This window comes from Paramisgurnus dabryanus, chromosome 2, assembly GCF_030506205.2.
Source record: "Paramisgurnus dabryanus chromosome 2, PD_genome_1.1, whole genome shotgun sequence".
NCBI lineage: Eukaryota > Metazoa > Chordata > Actinopteri > Cypriniformes > Cobitidae > Paramisgurnus > Paramisgurnus dabryanus.
In genome coordinates, this window is record NC_133338.1 from 33862341 (window position 1) to 33882752 (window position 20412).

Here is a 20412-nt window from a genome sequence, read left to right on the forward strand (position 1 = left end):
ATGAGTTGTTCATATTATTATATAAGCAGAGACATGATTTAAACTCCCATCACGGCAAAGCTGACAGATCACAGTATGGTTTCACAAACAGATTGAGGATTGTAATGATTCTTCTTTTTCCTTTTTATTAAGGAACATTTTCACCGCTGAGTGATTGAAGACTTCCTCTGTTAACACAGCGTGCGTGGCCAAACAGTCCAGTAGAGAAAACACCATTACATTGCTATCACTCTCTGGGTGCAAAGCTTTGGGGACTATTACACGCACATCTGGCCTCACGAACATGTCTGCTTACCGTCTTTATCATCTTTAATTAAGCCTTGGACTGATCAAAGATCTGTTCCCTGATCAGAAACAATGAATTTGGCCCTTCCAACACTGTTAGGAAAGAAGCAGTTATAGCCAACTGTAATATAATGCTAAGAATAGGGCTTACATTTGTCAATGATTTATTGTTCTTGCAAACTACCAACCGGATAGAGCGAGCGCCTTATGAAATCTGAATTAGTTTTAGTTAAAGCAACTGCAGATCTTTACATCATTATTATTGTTGGCTTGCCGTTGACTGATGATCATATTCCTCTACATTACATCTCTAACTCAGATTAAGGTACAGTATATATTAATATTTTTGTATCCTTACACTATGTACAGTATAGCAAGTTACTTTGCTCTCAGGTTTTGGTCTAAAGTTTTCCACTTTCTCAGACAACACTGCACCCTAGTGGGTACCAAAAAGTTTATACTAATACTCTCTGCGATCATAAAAAGTCACCTTGTATGACATGAAGTCGAAATCAAGTAGTAATGCCTTAATTGAATGTTATAGCTTGAAGATCAAACATGAAAATTATAGGGAAGTGAGACTTTGACTTTACAACAAAGACTATTTGACTTGATGATTCATACGTTACTGACTTTGAACGAATGGCAGTCCATGTGTTGTTGTGAATGTTCCCACGTTCGTACAGATTGTTCATTGGTGAGCAAATCTCTGGCTAAAGTGTAAATAATGACTAATGCTGTAATGAAACATTATACGTAAGTGACGGGAAAAAGCATGTGACAGCAAGTGACAGAAAGTCAAAGGATTGCTTTATTTCTGCACCTGATGACAGACTAGCAGAACCGGACAACATTACAAACAGTAAGTGCAAACAAGACTTTGTTTGTAAATGGTACACAAAATACAAAAATACAAAGTGTCCTTATATAAGTGTATTAAAGCACTGCATTAGACACAGACAATAAAAAAAGTTACTGATATCTGATTAATGTCTTTCGCGCTGTCTCTTCGCTGAGCTCAAATAATTCCCTCATTCCCTCATCAGTCTGAGATGCTCGCTGATGCTGGAATTTCAACACATTTCATCAGTTAGTGTCTCTACTGATGCAACTGCAGCTCAATAAGTTTTGCAGTTAGGAGGATAGAGACACCAAGTGTTCAAAACGTAGACAGGCCTAGAATATACTCTGAGGTGATTATTTAACACACGGTTGCTTCTTATCAAAATGTAAGACAACACTATATAACGATAAGTGAGGGATCATGTTAGGGCCCTGAGCACCATGAGGTTCATTCTGTGAAATTGACATGGGTACATCAATATAAATATGTATTGTTGTGATACTGATTTCACTAAGACACACATCAGACTATACTTTACTAAAAATCATTAGTTGTATTTCATTGTACATATACTTAGTTTTCAAATACATATAAAAATCAAATAAATATTTTAAATATATACATCTGATGAAACTACCAGAAGTGAACGTTTCAAGCTTTATGGATCAAAGCCTCTCCTTCACTTATACACAATATGCATACAGAGCAGGGGTCTCGTTTATAAAGCGTGCGTACGCACAAAACAAGGTTGGAAACGTGCAAAAGACAGTTCCCACGCAAAGGTTGCGATCTATAAAAAACAAACTTGATGGGAAAATGGGCTTGCAGGGTGGGATATGAGGATGATTCATGTATGCACACTTGCAGGTGATCTGTGACTTATAAAGAAAACATTGCTTTGCTTTATAAGTCGTAATATTTTTTGCCGTATGCCATTTTTGTGCGTACGTAGACTTTTAGTAAGGTTTTATAAATAAGACCCCAGAACTCTTAAATCCAACAAAAATCACTGTATTAATGTAAAGTTCACATAAAATAAACAAGTGCAAATTGCAGTGTACTGTTTGCAGTGTAAATGTGCTACAGTATGTGATATATCATGTATTACAATGGCTTAAAGGGATCTCTGAGGTCAGTACACTCTACTCTGTATATTCAGATCTAGTTAACCAAATCCAAATATACATTGGACTATATGGATGTGTGAGCATTTCTTTTTTAAGTGTTTACGTGATTGGCCGCTGCTAGAAGGGATGCAAATAAAGAGTTTGGCCTTTGCATCAGGTCCTGAGGCCGATCAAACTCCACCGCCTGCGTAATGCATAAGAGAGAGAGAAAAAGAGAGACAGGTTATGAGAGAGAGCCTTCAAAGTGTTTAAATACAGTATATATCCCATATTGTAATCCTCTCTCTCATTTGATGTTTATCGGGTGCAACATTAACAACTAGCCAGTTATAACTAGCTATGACAAGTGAAGAAAATCTTCCAGTTGGTTGGTAACTTTATGAGAAACTGTACAAATGACAGTCTGTCCCTAAGCGCCTGTACTGTACATACGCCAAAGCGGCATAAGGTTAAAACAATCTGATTGATTGTAATAACATTATATATAGTATATACTTTATAAAGCAGTATGGGTGCATCTTCAGAATTTTTTACAGTAGCAAGAAAATAAACCACAATATTTAGTTTCACTTTTACCTTTCCCTGATCCATCACAAGTATTCGGTCGCTCTCCAAAACAGTGTTGATTCTGTGTGCAATTGTTAGCACAGTGCAGTGCTGAAAAGCATCTCTGATGGTTTGCTGGATCATGCTGTCAGTCTCTGAGTCTATGGATGCTGTGGCCTCGTCCAACAGAATGATCTACATGCAAACAGAGTTATTGAGCAAATAACAATTTTAAGGGAATTTATTTGGAATCTGATTAAAGTCTGCATTTTTACTTTTGAGTTGCGGAGCAGAGCTCTGGCCATACACATGAGTTGCCTCTCTCCAACAGAGAAGTTCTCTCCATTCTCCACCACTGGTGATTCAAGCTTCTCTGGCAGCTTGGCGATCTACCGGAGAGAAAGACAGGACTGGTTTTTACAGCTGAATGCATTTGTCACGAAACTCCAGCTCACACTGTACATACAGGTGCTCTAAAATGTAACACTGTTTTGCATGAGCATTCAAGGACTAGTAACAAAGAATATAAGTCTTTACCGTATCTTTCATGTACGTTTTTTCCAAAGCCTGCCAGAGCTGTTCATCTTTGTAATTGTTAAAGGGATCCAGGTTATACCTATTTCCATTAAATACAAACACATACATTTACTAAACTATACAGTATGCAGATATAGGTACATATGGGCAGAAAGCAATTTGCACTTGAATCTTCCAAATGTTTACAAACTAAAGGAGATGAAATTGAATTTGTATATATTTAGAATGATGGATATAGGATGCTGCATATTGCTGGCTTATTTTGTTCAATTATCGACACATTTACGCTTGGTTGTACAAACTCAGCTGTGTATATAATACAATTGCCCCTAAAATCCTTGGTAATTTTGGGAAAAAAACTACCTGTACATGCAGTGAGAAAATGTCAACTTGTAATGAATAAACTGGGTGAAAATGTGCTTTTTTATTAGATAAGTCTTACTGTACGTTCACACCGCCGCAGACTCGAGCTTCCAAAGTTACCTGAAGTCATTAATTAAAATGGGAGCTGGCTTCTCTGGTAATGTGCTGTGATGCGGTTCAGCCTAGACATTCTTCGTTGGCTGATTCCAAATCATTAGTTCAGAGAAAACAGTCTTCAGAGTGGCCAAAGCGTCAACAAGCTTCCCCGTACTTTTTGACAAGCGTCCTTGACCGGGTGGCCTGAGCTTCTTTGGAAACTCAAGCCTGCAGCGGTGTGAACGTACAGTTAATGATCATAGTATCACCTGACAGTGCCGATGAACAGTACGGGATCCTGAGGTATGACAGAAAGTTTGCTGCGAAGATCCTTCAAGCCCAGCTTATTGACGTCCATACCATCTATCACAATAGTGCCCTCAGCTGCTTCTGCCAAACGGAACAGTGCCACACCCAAAGAAGACTTCCCTGAATCAAACAGAGAGAAAGAGAAAGAGTCAAGAAAGCATCACAAGCAGGGTACGAATTATGTCTAAAATGATGGGGGTCCCCTAAGAAACCACCCCAGGCCAAGAAAAATACCTGTATTTAAGAGTTTATAAGCAGAGAAAAAAAAAATAGGATGGGGGTTTTGGGTAGTAACCCGAGCACAAAAAGAACAACAAAATTCGACTGCTATATGTCACTTCCTCAAATTCGGACGTGAGAGCGCAACTATTTATTTTCCTGATGTTTTTGTCATGAGCGGAGCAGCAACTAAGAAAAAGAAACATAAGGTTTTGTCAAAGGAGACCAGAAAGAAAAATAACGGGAGAATGACAGAATAAAAAGAAGGACGAGGCTCAATATTGGGCCAGCGTTTGCTCGATGGCGTGAACTAGAGGAGGAGGAGGGGTTCCTGACCGATGCTGACTGGGCCATCATGCTTTTGAACTAGTAAGTAATGTTACATTGCTTGCATACAGAGGCGTCATGCCCATCCAAACTGAGGGGGCATGAGCCCCCTCGGTTTTCTGAGCCAAATGGATTTTTCATTGTTTATATACTTTATGGATTTTATGGATACATTTTATAGGATAATGCAGATTTTGTGCAAAATGCATTAATGACACAATTTAACAATTAATTAAACAAAACGTAAATAAACAAAACATGCCGTTTCAGATGTAAATATGATGCCAATAAATTTCGATTGAATAGTATTTGATATAAAAGCTACACTTTTATTTTGGAGGTTTTTGCATGAAGGCAAGATTGTTAGAAATTTAAGTCCCATGGAAAAGAGCGAAAGCTATTTCGTTTGATGTCTGTGTATGCACAAATTTCTGTGAGCTGTGCACACTGTGCCCCCTTAAAAAAATTGGTGCATGAAGCCCCTGCTTGCATATATTGCATATATATTGCTGTCTGGCGCCTGAACACATTTTTTTTTTTAGAACTGCAGATGAAAAATAGCTCTTTAGCTAACTCTGGGGCATTTACATGTTGAGTGCAAACAAACAAAAAATGTTGATTTAGCTGATAAATGATAAATTTAGCTGGAGGCTACTTGGGGAGTGTAGAGAGTCACTTCTATCATGTGATTCTGTGGCGTTATGGTAGTGTTACGGAGCTATGACATGGGTTACCTGGGTTTGATTCCTCTTTAACCTGATAAGGAACACTGTGCCGTACACGGCACACCCCCTACCTTGCACGTGAGGCTGCATTACGTCATTGTAACTTTGAAGCATTAAATCTTCAAAATATACGGTCATGCGGCACATCGTTGTAAAGCTTAGACTTTCGGGATTCCATTAAGCGCACACAGAAAGCATAATATGATTTTTAGCAGTCATAAAACTGTAATCTAGTTGTTAGTTACAAATTGTCCAAAACAAATTGTTCATAAATCCCCAAAAGTCCAAGGAAATGGAATATCCAAGCCTTTTAATCCAAAACGATTTGTTCATCTCACAATCTTGACATTTCTGACCGAATTACGATATAAATAGTGTATACAATAAGTTCACTAACAGACATTCGTTCGAATCTCACTTTTCATTCACGATTTATAATGAATATATTCGGATGTCATGTTTATTGTGCAACGTCTGAGGAACAAATGCGCCCCCTTGTGGAATTTCAGCCGTTCCATAAGAGGCTACACCAATATTTTTTTATATAAACTTTAACCAAGTGACCACCGTGGCTTGTAAACGTGAGCTCCGCGAGCCATGAAATTATATTCTATGAAAATTATATTCATATGACATGCTGGAAGGCAGTCAGCGGACTTTGGGACCTAAAGAGTTGTCATCTTTTCCTTTGCGACAGTGCTGTGAAAACTACATGTCTAGCGCCCCCTAGTGGTCAAAAAGTTATGCTGTGTGCCTTTAATAAAAACCAGGGACCTCAATGCTTATAAGAGGTCTGGGGCCACCCTAGCCCCCTCAATTCGAACACTGATCATAAGTCATAATTTGTCTGCCTTTATGTATTGCATCAGAGCATCTAAATATATAGAAGTCAATCTTACAATACTGTAATAATAACCAAAAAAGAAATATCTTAATTAAATGTAAATAATTTCTAAATGTTACATTTCAAACAATAGACTAAGCTTTGAATACTATAATTATATGTCATCTCTTACCAGATCCTGTCCGTCCCACAATGCCGACTTTCTCCCGTGGCTTAATATTTATGTTGAGTTTATTGAGGACTATAGGTGTGTTATCCCTGTATCTCATGCTGTAGTTTTTAAAGGTTATGCTGCCCTCCTGTGGCCAGCTTTTTGGGATGTTTGCTTCTTTGATACTCCTAGGACCCTCTGATACACAAACCTACAGTACAAAATGAAGAGTGGTATCAATAAAAAGAGAACTATATGTGACCTATGACCACAAAACAATAATGGTACATGGTACAAATTACATAATAGTACAAGTAAAATTACATAATGGTACAAGTGTGTTGCTAACAAATTACATAATGGTAGCAACACACATTACTAATGTTAAATATATTTTTGATATATTTATGTTAGTAAATTTACAAAAATTTTCATGGAACATGATCTTTACCTTATATGCTAATGATTTTTGGCATAAAACAATATAATTTTGACCCATACAATGTATTGTTGACTATTGCTACAAATATACCCATGCTACTTATGACTGGTTTTGTGGTCCAGGGTCACATGTTGCATACATTACACTTAACTCTTCAGAAAATCTGAATCAAAACCTTTCTAAATGTTTACCCTGCTGCAAATTGAGAAACAGGTGCTAATATGTTGTGCTTCTCTACAATAAAGATTGTGAATGATTGAATTATATGGCATTATCTGATCTCAGTGAAAGGTACTTTGTGGTTGATGACCTTGAGATAAACATACAGTAACGTCAGTGAGTGTACAGTGTCTCGTACCGTAATGTACTCCAGTAGTCTTTCTACGCTGGTGAACTTTGCCTCCACTTCAGTGGATAACCGCACCACAAACTGAAGCATTCCAGTTAACTGCAATCGCACAAACAAAAAACAACACTCAGATATCACGCCCATTGTGCCATCAGACATCTGGCTATTATTGAATCTCTCTGTGAGAGTTACCTGTATTGTGTAAGATAATGCCAGGCCTTTCAGAGAAGGGTTTATGGTCTCATTGGGGCTGAGCACAACGAACAATGCCACTGTTAAAGTAACGGTAGCAGACAGGAAGTCTAACCAGAATGAGAGCCAGCGAGTCCCACAATTAAACAACAGGAAATGGTTTGAGTTTGTGTCACTCAGCACCTTAAACCTGTCATGTCGAAGACACATAAGAGATATGGTCTCATTGTCAATTTACATTTCCATCATACGGACTCAACACGTGAAGGCTTTTGTCCTAAGAGTGAAATATATATATATAAGGTTCAAATAAATTGTCATTGATATCTTACAGTTCTATGTATTGCTGTCTTTTGTCATAGGCATGAATGGTACTGAGTCCCTGTATGGTGGAGGTGGTGAGAGAAATCCAGGGAGAGCGACTCACATTCTCCATCCTCTTCATCTGCCGTATGCTCCTCTGGAAAATACTACACCGAAGAGAGAACACAGAGGCAGTAAGTACACTTGTCATGTAACGAAATGAATGATTAAAGTGTAACATGTTTTGTCAAGTATGGTAACCATGAGACTCGAACCGGCAACCTTCGAGCTATACACTCACCTTAAGGATTATTAGGAACACCTGTTCAATTTCTCATTAATGCAATTATCTAATCAACCAATCACATGGCAGTTGCTTTAATGCATTTAGGGCTGTGGTCCTGGTCAAGACAATCTCCAGAACTCCAAACTGAATGTCAGAATGGGAAATAAAGGTGATTTAAGCAATTTTGAACGTAGCATGGTTGTTGGTGCCAGACGAGCCGGTCTGAGTATTTCACAATCTGCTCAGTTACTGGGATTTTCATGCACAACCATTCCTAGGGTGTTTTTCCCTTTTGTAAAGGGAAAAACATCCAGTATGCGGCAGTCCTGTGGGCAATTCCTTGTTGATGCTAGAGGTCAGGGAGAATGGGCCGACTGATTCAAGCTGATAGAAGAGCAACTTTGACTGAAATAACCTTACAACCGAAGTATGCAGCGAAGCATTTTTGAAGCCACAACACGCACAGCCTTGAGGCGGATGGACTACAACAGCAGGGAACCCCACCGGGTACCACTCATCTCCACTACAAATAGGAAAAGAGGCTACAATTTGCATGAGCTCACCAAAACTGGACAGTTGAAGACTGAAAAAATGTTGCCTGGTCTGATGAGTCTCGATTTCTGTTGAGACATTCAGATGGTAGAGTCAGAATTTGGAGTAAACAGAATGAGAACATGGATCCATCATGCCTTGTTACCACTGTGCAGGCTGCTGGTGGTGGTGTAATTGTGTGGGGGATGTTTTTTTGGCACACTTTTGGCCCCTTAGTGCCAATTGGGCAACATTTAAATGCCACGGCCTACCTGAGCATTGTTTCTGACCATGTCCATCCCTTTATGACCACCATGTACCCATCCTCTGATGGCTACTTCCAGCAGGATAATGGACCATGTCACAAAGCTCGAATCATTTCAAATTGGTTTCTTGAACATGACAATGAGTTCACTGTACTAAAATGGCCCCCACAGTCATCAGATCTCAACCCAATAGAGCATCTTTGGCATGTGGTGGAACGGGAGCTTCGTGCCCTGGATGTGCATCCCACAAATCTCTATCAACTGCAAGATGCTTTCCTATCAATATGGGCCAACATTTCTAAAGAATGCTTGCTGACCTTGTTAAATCAATGCCATGTAGAATTAAGGCAGTTCTGAAGGCGAAAGGGGGTCAAACACAGTATTAGTATGGTGTTCCTAATAATCCTTTAGGTGAGTGTACTTTACTAATTACTGTGCTATTGTGACTCTTGTGATGTTTGTGGGGTTTCTTTATAACTCACTATAGGATTATGGCAAAGATGATTCCAAGCACTACCACAACGATCAGGAGGTATGGGAACACTATACAAACGGTGAGGATGGTAAAAGTGACCATCAGCGAGAACTGCAAAAAGTGCTCCACGTTAAACGGCAAAACTGCATCGACTTCATCTTGGTCTTTACTGAAGCGGTTCACCATGCGGCCAGTTGGAGTTGTGTCAAAAAAACTCATCGGGCTGCCAAGGATCTGAACAGAGAAGTCAGAAAGACTCATTTGACTAAACATTTTTTTAATAAACATATATTTAAATATAAGGCTTTAGAGGAGCCACGCAAAGTGTTAAGATTATATGCTATGATGATCCCAAAAGTTTGACTCAGAAGGTGAAAAATGTCTTACCCGTTTAAACATGGAGTCATGGAGTTTGGAAGAGGAGTGCAGAGTGACTTTAGTAAGGGCATAGCCCTTTGCAGCACTGAATATTAGCATGGCAACAATAATAAGCCCATAAATCAGTTGGTAAAATGACAGTTTTGGATTGTCTGAGATATTACCACCGTCTGTTGATGTATTAGTGCTGTTTACCGACTACAAGAACACAGAGAGAAAACATAGAGGTTCACATTAATATAATGTTATCTGTAAGAATCAGTATATAAAGTGAAAGAAGGTCTGATGATCAGATGGGTGTTTGTGTCTGTACTGTATTTACCCCTGAACCCTGGTCCAACCAGAAACTGAGCCACCAATTACTGAAAGCAGTTGAGCCCACAAGAAGAACGTAGAGCAGCACAACAAATATCACCAGTATATACCCTAAACACCCATACAAACAGAGAAAAAACAATGTTATAGTGTTAGTTATAATAAACTGAGAAAGACTGAGAGAAGATTGACAATACCTCCAGCAGATTTGCAGTATTGGTGGTAGGTTCTCCATGTAACTGATCCTTCCTGGGACACTTCCTGAATTACTAACTGATCCTTCTTGCCTGTAACACACACAAGCGAGTGCATCCGAGTTGATATTTGCTATATATTTTCTTGATTATATAAGATAGGGTTAAACACTAACCTTTTGTTTCTTTGGGAAAAGACTCAACTGTTTTAATTTTCTCATCAGACATGTCGAAAGCTAGAAAAGGGAATAAAGGGAAATTACTTTTTTCCACATTTATGCGGACAAATATGGCAATTGTTTATAAATATATTATCATTATATAGTTAAATAGAAATTGTCAGCTCTATGATAAAAGTTATTAATTATTTTACATTGATGACATTAGAAGTGTAGGCCAGTGGTTCTTAACGTTATTCCTGGAGGCCCACTGCCCTGCACATTTTGTATGTCTCTTTTATCTGACAGAATCAGTTCAGTTCATGGAGATCACTTCTAATGAGCTGATGATTTGAATCAGGTGTGTTAAATAAGGGAGACATACAAAATGTGCAGGGCAGGCAGTGGGCCTCCAGGAATAACGTTAAGAACCACTGCTGTAGGCTATGTCAAAGTTTTGTTTTGCAGAATTCCTGTCAACTTCTATTTCCACTTAGTTCAATGTCACCTAATATAAAAAGTCCACCTTTATATGAAGAGTTTGGTTCCAAAACGCGATAAACAGCATTTTAAAAAAAAAGTTAATTACCACCAAAATCAGTATTGATTTAATTCAGTATTAAAAAGTAAATTCTTAATTTTACGCAAAATCTGATATCCACAATGTTATTCTGTCATCTTTTCTCCCTTTTTCCCAAAACGTGATATAGCCACTCCTCCTTCTCTGCAAAATGCCATAAATCCGCTCAACAAATCACAGCGCACCATTCCACGCATTGTGAACAACAATGGCGGCGCTTTGAATAGACCCGGAATCCTAGTTTTGCTTATCTAATCTTTGTTCTTTGTGATCAACAGACAAACAAAAACAAAATAAACCTATAATAAACCTGTGGCAGGAAAGAAATGTAAGCCACTCAGGCACTCGGGCGAAGGAAAAATGCCAGGTGTTGTTCTCACACGACAGCATCAAGCTTCTGTCATGCTAACACATTGACCCCAGGTGATCTTATGAAAAAAATTCCATTATTTTACTTAATCGATCAGGACCAAAACATTTTACAGCTGATCGCTGTCAAAAAAATTTCCGTGACGATGTCCCAATGACAGCAGCAATGACAGTGTTATTAATATGAAAAAAGTAAGTGTTTTAATTAATGCCATTAATGTTAATTTTTTTAACCAGTGTATACCACTAGTCAACTGAATGAATATAACATGGCGAAGATGAATGCATATTTATATATTGATTCAATAGATTTATAGCATTTAAAAAAAACGTGTTTGAACATATAATGTGTCGCCTGTGTGTGTACACAAGCACCCTGTAATGATACAAATCTGCCAAATCCTTTTTGTAAAGCCCCGTAAAACATGGAACAGGCTGGTGGTGTTTTCTTAGCAAACGTTACTTTGTGTAGGCCCCACTCACAATCATCCAAAGACAGTCGGGTCATAATTTCTATTTTGGGCCTTTTCAACATGGTATAACAAATGATCTAAAGAGCACTGGACCTAAAAATTCACAGTCACATTATGGGGACACCTGAGACTTCTCTGGAACCGTTGATCTGCTGATTCTGTATGCATCTTTAAGAATTGGCTAAAAACCCATCTCTTCTGACCAACACCTCACTTACTAATATAGAGTTCAATATCTTTTTTTATCTTTTCTGTCCTTAAAAAAAACTTTCAATGTATACTGTGTTATACTTGGTGAGACTATTTCTAGTGCACTTATGTATTGCCGTTCTTCTGTTGTTCTACTTGCTTTTATTCTTTACCTCATCTGTAAGTCCCTTTGGATAAAAGCCTCTGCTAAATGATAATGTAAATGTTATGTTAGATCTTTGTGACCTTTAAAGGGATAGTTCACCCAAAAAAGAAATTATTTTTTATGTATCGCAGAACAAAGAAATTCTTAAAGGTTTGTAACAACAAGAGGGTAAATGTTGACAGGATTTTTATTTTTGAGTGAACTAACCCTTTAATAAACATTTTAAATAAAGTTATGAAATGTTTGACATACAACAGCCAATCATGATTGTTCACTGCTGTATTGTTAGTAATGTTTTCTGAACCTTTTACCTTGGTTATCAATTCCGTTGAGTTTGGGCTCATCTAAGTTGGTATGTTTTGAGTCCTCAGGTTCAATGTAAATATTGGAATCATCTTCTTTCTTGTCCTATATGATTGAAAGTGAAGTGACAAATTAAAGTTTTTTGCATATCTAAAACAAGGAATAAGAAAAAATATTTATCCTTTAAGACTGCAAGTAATTAGAATATGAGAGTGTTTACATCGCTCTGTTCCAGCTGGACATTAGTGAAAAGCTGTGCGTAGCGGGCTTTAGCTTTCATCAAATCACTGTGCGTTCCAGACTCCTTTATTTCACCATTCTCCAACAGCAACACCTCATCACAATACTCTAAATACTGCAGACACAACCAAGAGAAGAGTAGAGAAGATCAGATAAGCACAACCGGAAATAACTGGTGAAGATCTATAACTTGTATAGTTATATATTAAAAAACAGACAATTGCTGAATCACAGTGACCGATACATTTATAACCAACCAGTAGGTTAAAGTTTGTTCGTTGTGTTTCCCTGACTGGATCATTTGTAAATTCATCTGAATGAGCATGTGCTCATCTGTTACACAACTTGCCATGGTGAGGCTGGCTTAGAAAACCCTTTACCCTACCCGAGGAGGTTATACATTACATGCGTTACGATACTACTGTTATACCATTATTGTTCAATGTCATGAATCTGATGAATTGAAGTTCACATGCATGTGTGGATAAAAATTTCTTAATGTACATATAGCTACTGAGAGTCTATCAACGTCAAACAGTAACTTAAAACTTTAAAATCCCTCTGGAGTTGTTGAGCCAATACATCTTAACCTTTGAGCATATTGTTGGGATGGGACATACAGTATTTTAGTGTTCTGTGACACTTGCCAAAAAAAAAACAACAACATGCACATGATATGATTTAACCAGATCATAATGAAGTGGAAAAATCAGTAGAGCAATGTCATATTATCATTAAGAGACAGAACGTTACCTGAAGCTGATGAGTGGCCAAAATTACTGATTTGCCCTTCAGTTCTTTTTTGATGCATTGTTCAAATATATGCTTTCCAACATGGGCATCTACGGCAGATAGGGGATCGTCCAATAGGAGGATGTCTCTGTTAGAATATACAGCCCTGGCTAAACTAACCCTCTGCTTCTGACCACCTGAAAGGTTTAAACCTCGCTCTCCAATCTGAAAACACAGATGCAACACAGAAATATAATCCTCATATGTGACATAGCGGTATTCCTTCATAACCTTTAGGGGATTCATATAAAACACAGTATACATACTCATATGAATTTGCATATGAATATGAAATAATGCTTAATGACAGATGTGAAGTGGTAGCAGTAACAGTGATGCTTTTACTGCTACACATTTATCATTATGCAATGTTTCATATTTATATGCATACTGTATACATAAATATTTCTTTCTTGGTAAGATTTCTTAATCTTACTTATTCGTATCAATTAAATTTTTATTGTTTAGTAAATTTTTTCTATTCCTATATATGTATATACAATTATCTATATAATTCCTTAGTGTAAACTGTAGGGGCCGAAGTCATACAAAGCATTTTACTACCAGGTTGTACTGTGTATGGTTGTGTGTGTGACCAATAAAACTTGAAACCTGTATAATGAGAGTTCTGTACTGTACGTGAGGCCGTATGTGAAAACATACCTCTGTCTGATCTCCATAAGGAAGCATTGCCAAGTCAGGTTTCAGACAGCAAGCAAAAACAGCACGGTCATATCTAAAAAACAACAACAAGCACATACACTATTATGCAAACTTCAGAAAGCAGCACTTCACCTAAAAAATGTTCAATGTTTAACAATGATTTTACATCCACTATAAAGCAGCTGGGACTGTGGTCAGGGCTTGACATTTACAGTACCCCTACCTCTAAAAGCCCTTATATACCATAAACACGAACATAAAGCGGTTCAGTCTTTTTGGTACAAGAACAGGAAAACTACTTGAACTACTGAATCCTGTGAGTGAATAAAAAGATAAAGCTTGCAAAACTAACATACTTCTTCAATGGGAAATTAAAATTTAGCAAATAGATCAAGAACTATTTGTTTTGCAATAGGCTTTATGTCCTGAACTTCAGCCAGCTCCTTGTTTCCTGTCTGCCATTATTGGACAAACTGATTAATCCAGGTGTGTCTGATTATTGTTGTTGTGACTACTGAGGTCAGGCACACCTGGATTAATCAGTTTGTCCAATAATGGCAGACAGGAAACAAGGAGCTGGCTGAAGTTCAGGAAGTAGTGCAGCTGGGCATAAAGCCTATTGCAAAAGATGTATGCATACTGTGCACTGACCAGTTTATTCTTCAAATGATCAGTTTCTATACATTAGACTGTATATATAGACCTGTACCTAGTTTGGTCAAATGGTTCTCCCATGAGGATGTTGTCTCTCACAGTCCCATGAAATATCCAGGCTTGTTGGGAAACATAAGCAAATGTTCCATTAGCTGACACAGATCCGCTCTGAAGATGCATCTGCAAAAATAAACAATTATACTGTCACTCCCACTTCATTACATTTTGAATGGATCTGTTTGTCAGGAGAAATGCAGTTATGTGATCAGTAAACTTTGCGAGACAAACAGAGTAAACACATCAGACAGATGCACCAGACCTGCTCTAAAATACTTGATATTAAAGATGTTTTTCCACTTCCAACGTTGCCACACACCCCAAGGAGACTTCCCTATTAATAGGAATAGGTTTGTCAGTCCCATTGTAAATAGTTATATCAGCCCAAATTCTGAGAAATTTATAATCAGTTGTATAACAAACACACATACTTTGGGTAGAGTAAAGCTGATGTTTTTGAGTGCTGGTTTGTTATCCGAGTTGCCCTGAGAGACATCTTGAAGATGCTCACTGTTACTGTTTTTTTCTGGCAGGCTCCAGCTGAACGAGGCCATGTCCATGACCAACGCTGATTTCAAATCCTTATTCTGGGTGAGATAACTGTCTGGGTTCTGTACCATCAAAAGTTTCTGCAGTAACACAGATCAATAAATGGTCTGTTATCTGCACTGTATTTTTATTAGGAAGTAAAATGTAAACACAGGTCCAAGGGTCAGGTTTCAATGATATTGCTTGTTGTTTTTTAGATACATAATGAAAAACAAACCTTTAGTCTAACCAGGGCGACTTTAGCCTCAGCAACAGCTTTAACAGAGAATGGCAACAAACCCATAGACATCCTCATGCAGTTGAATACAGCGATGATAGTGTATGCCTATAAGGAGACAGCTGGTTAGAGAAAACTATAAACTTTACAATGACAATCATTGACGTCTTTGCCGTTTTATGTGATGCAAATTGTGGAGTTTAATTGTGTTTACTACACTCACCGTAGAAGGTTCAAGAGGCAGTTTCAGTCCTGTATGGGCGATAAAGGTGAGGATGGTTGCTAGTGTGGGCACTATCGCTGTTAAAGAGGAGTTTATACTCTGAACATAACCAGCTTTTTCCAACAGCGACTTTTCTTTCTTCCTAACATCTGGAGGCAAATGAAATCAAGAAAAAATCAATTGCATTCATTAAAGAAGCTATATTACTGGAATGAATTGCCAAGTTGTTCAAGTACTAAGATATGCAAGCTTATTAAATATTAGTGTGTAATTGTTTACTGATTTTAAAATAACTCATCAGTGCATTTTCCAAGTACTTGAATATGTAAATCAAATACGGAAAGAAAAAAGCAACCTGTTATTGTTTTCTCGAATGACTCCTCCCACGCGTACATCTTAATGAGCTTGATGCAGGTCAGAATCTCATTCATTGTGCGAACACGCTTGTCTGTCACAGTTACGGCCCGCCTTCTAAATACAGCAATCAGTCTAGCAACCGAGAACTATAGGACAACACACACACAAGGGAAAAATGTCCAATGATACTACTATTAATAATAATAATAACAGTTCATCAATTAACAGAACATCATTGCATTTACATTTGGTGAGCTAGTGCATTCAAGTTCATTTTTTTTATTACTGTGTGTGTTCCCTGCTGTGTTTACACAATCTGACGTACAGGAACTGGAAGTGAAAGGACACAGATGTCAAAACACAATGCACACCTGTATAGGTATGAAGACCAGGTACACCAGAATTCCAATCAATGCCGTGTATCCCAGAATAACACAGGCGTATATGATACATATGATCAGCAGCACAGGAACACAGAGCAGAAATGTTCCATACAAGACCGACTCAAACAATCGATAGCCATCACTCGTCAAAACGTTTATCGTCTAAAAACAGAAAAACAGAGCACATCAGGTTAATGAGAACTATTATTAGATATACCAGCAATAATTCAGTATAGGGAACAAACAGTATAGAGTTCAGCAGAGATTATGTATTTTTGTAGGATGTTAGCGGAATACTGGTTCCCTCACAAAAAAGCCCATTCATTTTTCCCATAGACTTTTGGATTATTGCAAACAATAAACTCTGTGTTTATCAAAAGTTTATAACACCTACACATTTTGTCCTACAAGTTAGTCATTACAGTTGAAAACTATTTTTATGAATCTGTGAAGATTAACTTCTTGGACAAAACGTGTACGTGTCATAAACTTTTGTTAAACACAGAGCTTATTTTTTGCGCTACTTTGAAAAAGTCTATGGGAAAATTAATGGGATTTTTTTGGGAGAGAACCAGTGTCCCTCTTACTGTACTTCTGGGTTAGCCTACAAAAATATGTCATCCCTGGTGCACTTTATTCACTATTAAAGCTGCAATCCATAGGTTTGGCCTCCTCATCGCCATCTCTGTTTGAACTATAAAATTGCAGTTATTTGCAATAGTAATTTTCTGTACGTGTGTTGTGCGATCGCCCTGCTACTCCGCGTAGATGAATCTGATGTAAGTGAACGCATCAAAGCAGATTATACATCAACATGATAGTTAAAAAGTACATCCAATAACTTGATAAAAATCTGTGCTCATAAAGTGTTTTTGATATATTTATGCACATTATAACATAGATTTATAGTATTTGGGGGGATTTTGAGCAAATAAAGTGACACATTTGATGAATGTATACACTCTGTGTTTCTATCAAAGTATACAATGTAAAAAGTGAAAGTTGGATAACAAAAAATTACTTCAATTGTTTAACAATTTTTAAGTAAAAAATATGATTTGGAAAAAATAACGTGATAAAAAAATCACCTAAAATTTCTCACTTAAAAATAATTTTTTAGGTGTTACCAATTTTTTAAGTTAATCCAACTTTTAACTTTAACTTTTTACAGTGTACTTAAACCATTTAAAACTTATTAAAGGTTATTTAACTCTTCCCCCCCCCAGAATGTTCGCAAAAAAGTTGCCAGCGTCAGCATTTTTTATTATTTTCACAAAGAGTTAGTGTTTTATAAGTTGGGTTTTATAAGTTGCGCCACCTAGTGGATAATAGTGGAAATTTGGATTACCCTAAAAACTCGTCATTGGAAAGGAAGTATATTCTCTTAATTGACGAGATAACAACAAGCTGGAAATCAAGCAACAATTAATAGCTTACCTCTCCCATACTGATACTGGAAAGTGTCCTGAGAGATATGATTTTCCTGAAGGCAAGCATCGAGAACGCTCCTTTTAATCTGACAGCGGTACGCAAGTTCAAGGCCCACAAGAGTGAAGCAAAAAATGCCTTGCAGAACTCTGTGATGAACAGGGCCACACACAGACCTACACCGCGCAACACCGTGGATGAATCCGGATCCTCTGCGTAGTTTAGGATTTCGTACAATATAATAGACTGGGTGACAAAATAGCATTTAATTAGAAACATACATATTGATAAACTAATCTAATTACAACAAAAGACTGTGGAACATACCGGACCAAAAAATACAGCTAAGGAGAATATGACAGAGGACAAGAAAGACACTAATAATCTCGTCTTCTGAAAACGCATCACCACGGCAGCAGGAGATGCCTTCTCCAGGCCCTTGTGGGCGACCTCCTCATCCCACAGCCTCTGTAACCTTAACACAGCAACAGAAAAAGGTTTTGGACCTTTTTTCATATTCACAAGTGGCTTAAAGGGAACAGGGCGCCAGACTGTCACCAAATAGTGGCATTTTGCCACAAAAATTTAAGAGTGTGCCACTGAATTTTACATCCAGTAGCACATGTGCGACCACTAAATTTGACCTTTTTTTGTGATGTGACACTGAATTTAAAACAGCACATTGTACTTTCTGCATCTATCATCAACGTATTTATTAGTAATACAGTGTATTACTTAGTAGAAATGTGAATATTTGGTTAGCATGTGCCCCTAAATTTTCTGGTTACACCCCTAAAATGTTCAGTTGGGGGCCACTGTGCTCCTAGTGAAAAAAGTTAGTCTGGAGCCCTGTGGAAAGTTCACCCAAAAATAAAAATTCTGTCATCATTTGCTCACCCTCATGTTTTTCTAAACCTGTATGAGTTACCTAAATTGATGAACATAAAAGAAGATATTTTGATCAATGATGGTAAGCACATAGTTGACGGTACCCATTGAATTCCATCGTATTTGTTTTTCCTACTATGGAAATTAATGGTTAAATCAGCTGTGCGCTTGTCATCTTTTCTCAAAATATTTTACTTTGTGTTCATCAGAAAAAAAAGAAATTCATACAAATTTAGAACAACATGAGAATGACACATGTGCATGTGAAATTCATGACTATTCACTATGTACAGATATAAAAAGATTTTCAGTCCTCTCCTAAACTATTTCGTGGTTTCAAAAGAAACATGAATCATTCCATTAAAATCTTTGTGACCCATGGAAGAAAGATGAGCCATAGATATCAGATCGAAACAAAAGGAGGGGGAGTAAATTCCAGACTTTTCATTTCAAGACATTCTTAACTAAGCTGGGATTTTAGTGGAAACCCCTAAAGGTATAATATTGATCATATGCACCTATCTCCGTTGATGTGGGCTCCATCATGAGGGGAGAGAGAAAGTGAGTCCTCATCTAATTGATTCCTAAAGAGCTTCCACATCATGGGCGTCATCCATGTAAATGATGTGAAGGAGAAGAAACCAGCATCATCAAGTGGGTGTGAACTATACAAAATAAGATAAAAAAATTCAAATTAATATTTTTAGACTCAGAAATAATTAATCTTAACATGAATAAAGAAAAAGGGGTTAATAGTTAACGTTTATAATTTAAATAAATATGCTTATAATAAACTAATGAATTTCCTACTTTGATGCGAAGCGGAATGGGATGAGAGTTTTCAGGCTGTGCTGGTACTTGTGCCCTTTAGGATGTGGTTCTGGCTCTCTGTAATCTAGGACAGGAGGCCCTTCTGGAAACCCATTCATGGTCCTAGATGACGCTGTTGCCCATGTATCACTTTCGTTTCTTTGTCTCTTTACAGTACAAGACAGAATAAGAGAGACCATGAAATAATATTGATGCCAATGAAAAGCTGAGATGACGAAAGATGAGATTTAAGAAAACAGAAAACATGTTTGAGGGAAGGAAGCAGATGTCTCACTTACAAAAGAAACTCCCTTCACATTTTGATTGTTTATGGAGGGTGAATACTCCTTCATTTTTCTGTATTGTTATAAACACAATTGTTTTATGAAGATGATAAAACATGCTATACAAACAAGTATACTGTTAAAATATTATTAGATCATGTAAATGAGGAAACTCTATTCTAAAATTGTAAGAAGACTGTAATTTTCATTTTTTTTATGCCTTAAGTTTCACTTGTCACATCATTTTAAAATAAAATATATAAACATCAATATAAAATAAATACATCAAGAATGACAGAATAATTACATAAAGCAGTAAGGATATAAAATTGTATATATCAAAAGTATAGCGTGTGTATAGTGAGATGCTAAGGTACATACCGTACTGATAGTTGACTTAATGAGGAAAGCACCAGTGCTGTTGTGAGACTAACTCTGAATGCCTCAACACGCCAGTGAACATGTGCTTCAGAGCCCTTATGTCCTTATGCTGAGTAACATCAATAAATTTACAAGGCTCAAAGG

At 37.4% G+C, this 20412-nt stretch overlaps 1 protein-coding gene across 2 annotated transcripts; it reads right to left on the minus strand.

Annotated features, from left to right (window-relative positions):
• Positions 1-1078: 1078 nt before the first annotated feature.
• Positions 1079-20403, minus strand: abcc12 (ATP-binding cassette, sub-family C (CFTR/MRP), member 12). Of its 2 annotated transcripts, XM_065289534.2 has the most exons (31): positions 20269-20403; positions 19903-19960; positions 19604-19770; positions 19312-19458; positions 18233-18380; positions 17915-18151; positions 16466-16639; positions 16093-16240; positions 15738-15886; positions 15515-15622; positions 15180-15377; positions 15011-15082; positions 14747-14871; positions 14038-14110; positions 13336-13539; positions 12563-12697; positions 12351-12447; positions 10281-10340; positions 10108-10197; positions 9918-10021; positions 9605-9793; positions 9225-9451; positions 7689-7826; positions 7357-7546; positions 7174-7263; positions 6395-6584; positions 4068-4227; positions 3340-3418; positions 3078-3191; positions 2833-2997; positions 1079-2440 (listed from the first exon to the last, which is right to left on the minus strand). In XM_065289534.2, exons 2-31 carry the CDS (start codon positions 19954-19956, stop codon positions 2348-2350), a joined length of 4125 nt encoding a protein of 1374 aa, XP_065145606.1. In that variant the 5' UTR covers positions 19957-19960; positions 20269-20403; the 3' UTR covers positions 1079-2347. The 2 variants fall into 2 exon arrangements, with proteins under 2 accessions (XP_065145606.1, XP_073668743.1); XM_073812642.1 differs by lacking the exons at positions 9225-9451; positions 9605-9793; positions 9918-10021; ... (17 more) ...; positions 19903-19960; positions 20269-20403 and adding an exon at positions 8509-9191.
• Between the last annotated feature and the right edge of the window lie 9 nt (positions 20404-20412).

Bases quoted from the DNA above. Each gene is read 5' to 3' on its own strand.
- abcc12 (XM_065289534.2), bottom strand. From the start codon at position 19,956: ATGAAGGAGTATTCACCCTCCATAAACAATCAAAATGTGAAGGGAGTT. The intron at 16,241-16,465 runs GTGTGCATTGTG...GTTGTCCTATAG, and splicing joins TGGTCTTCATACCTATACAG to TTCTCGGTTGCTAGACTGAT. The intron at 12,698-13,335 runs GTAACGTTCTGT...TTGTGTCTGCAG, and splicing joins TGGCCACTCATCAGCTTCAG to TATTTAGAGTATTGTGATGA.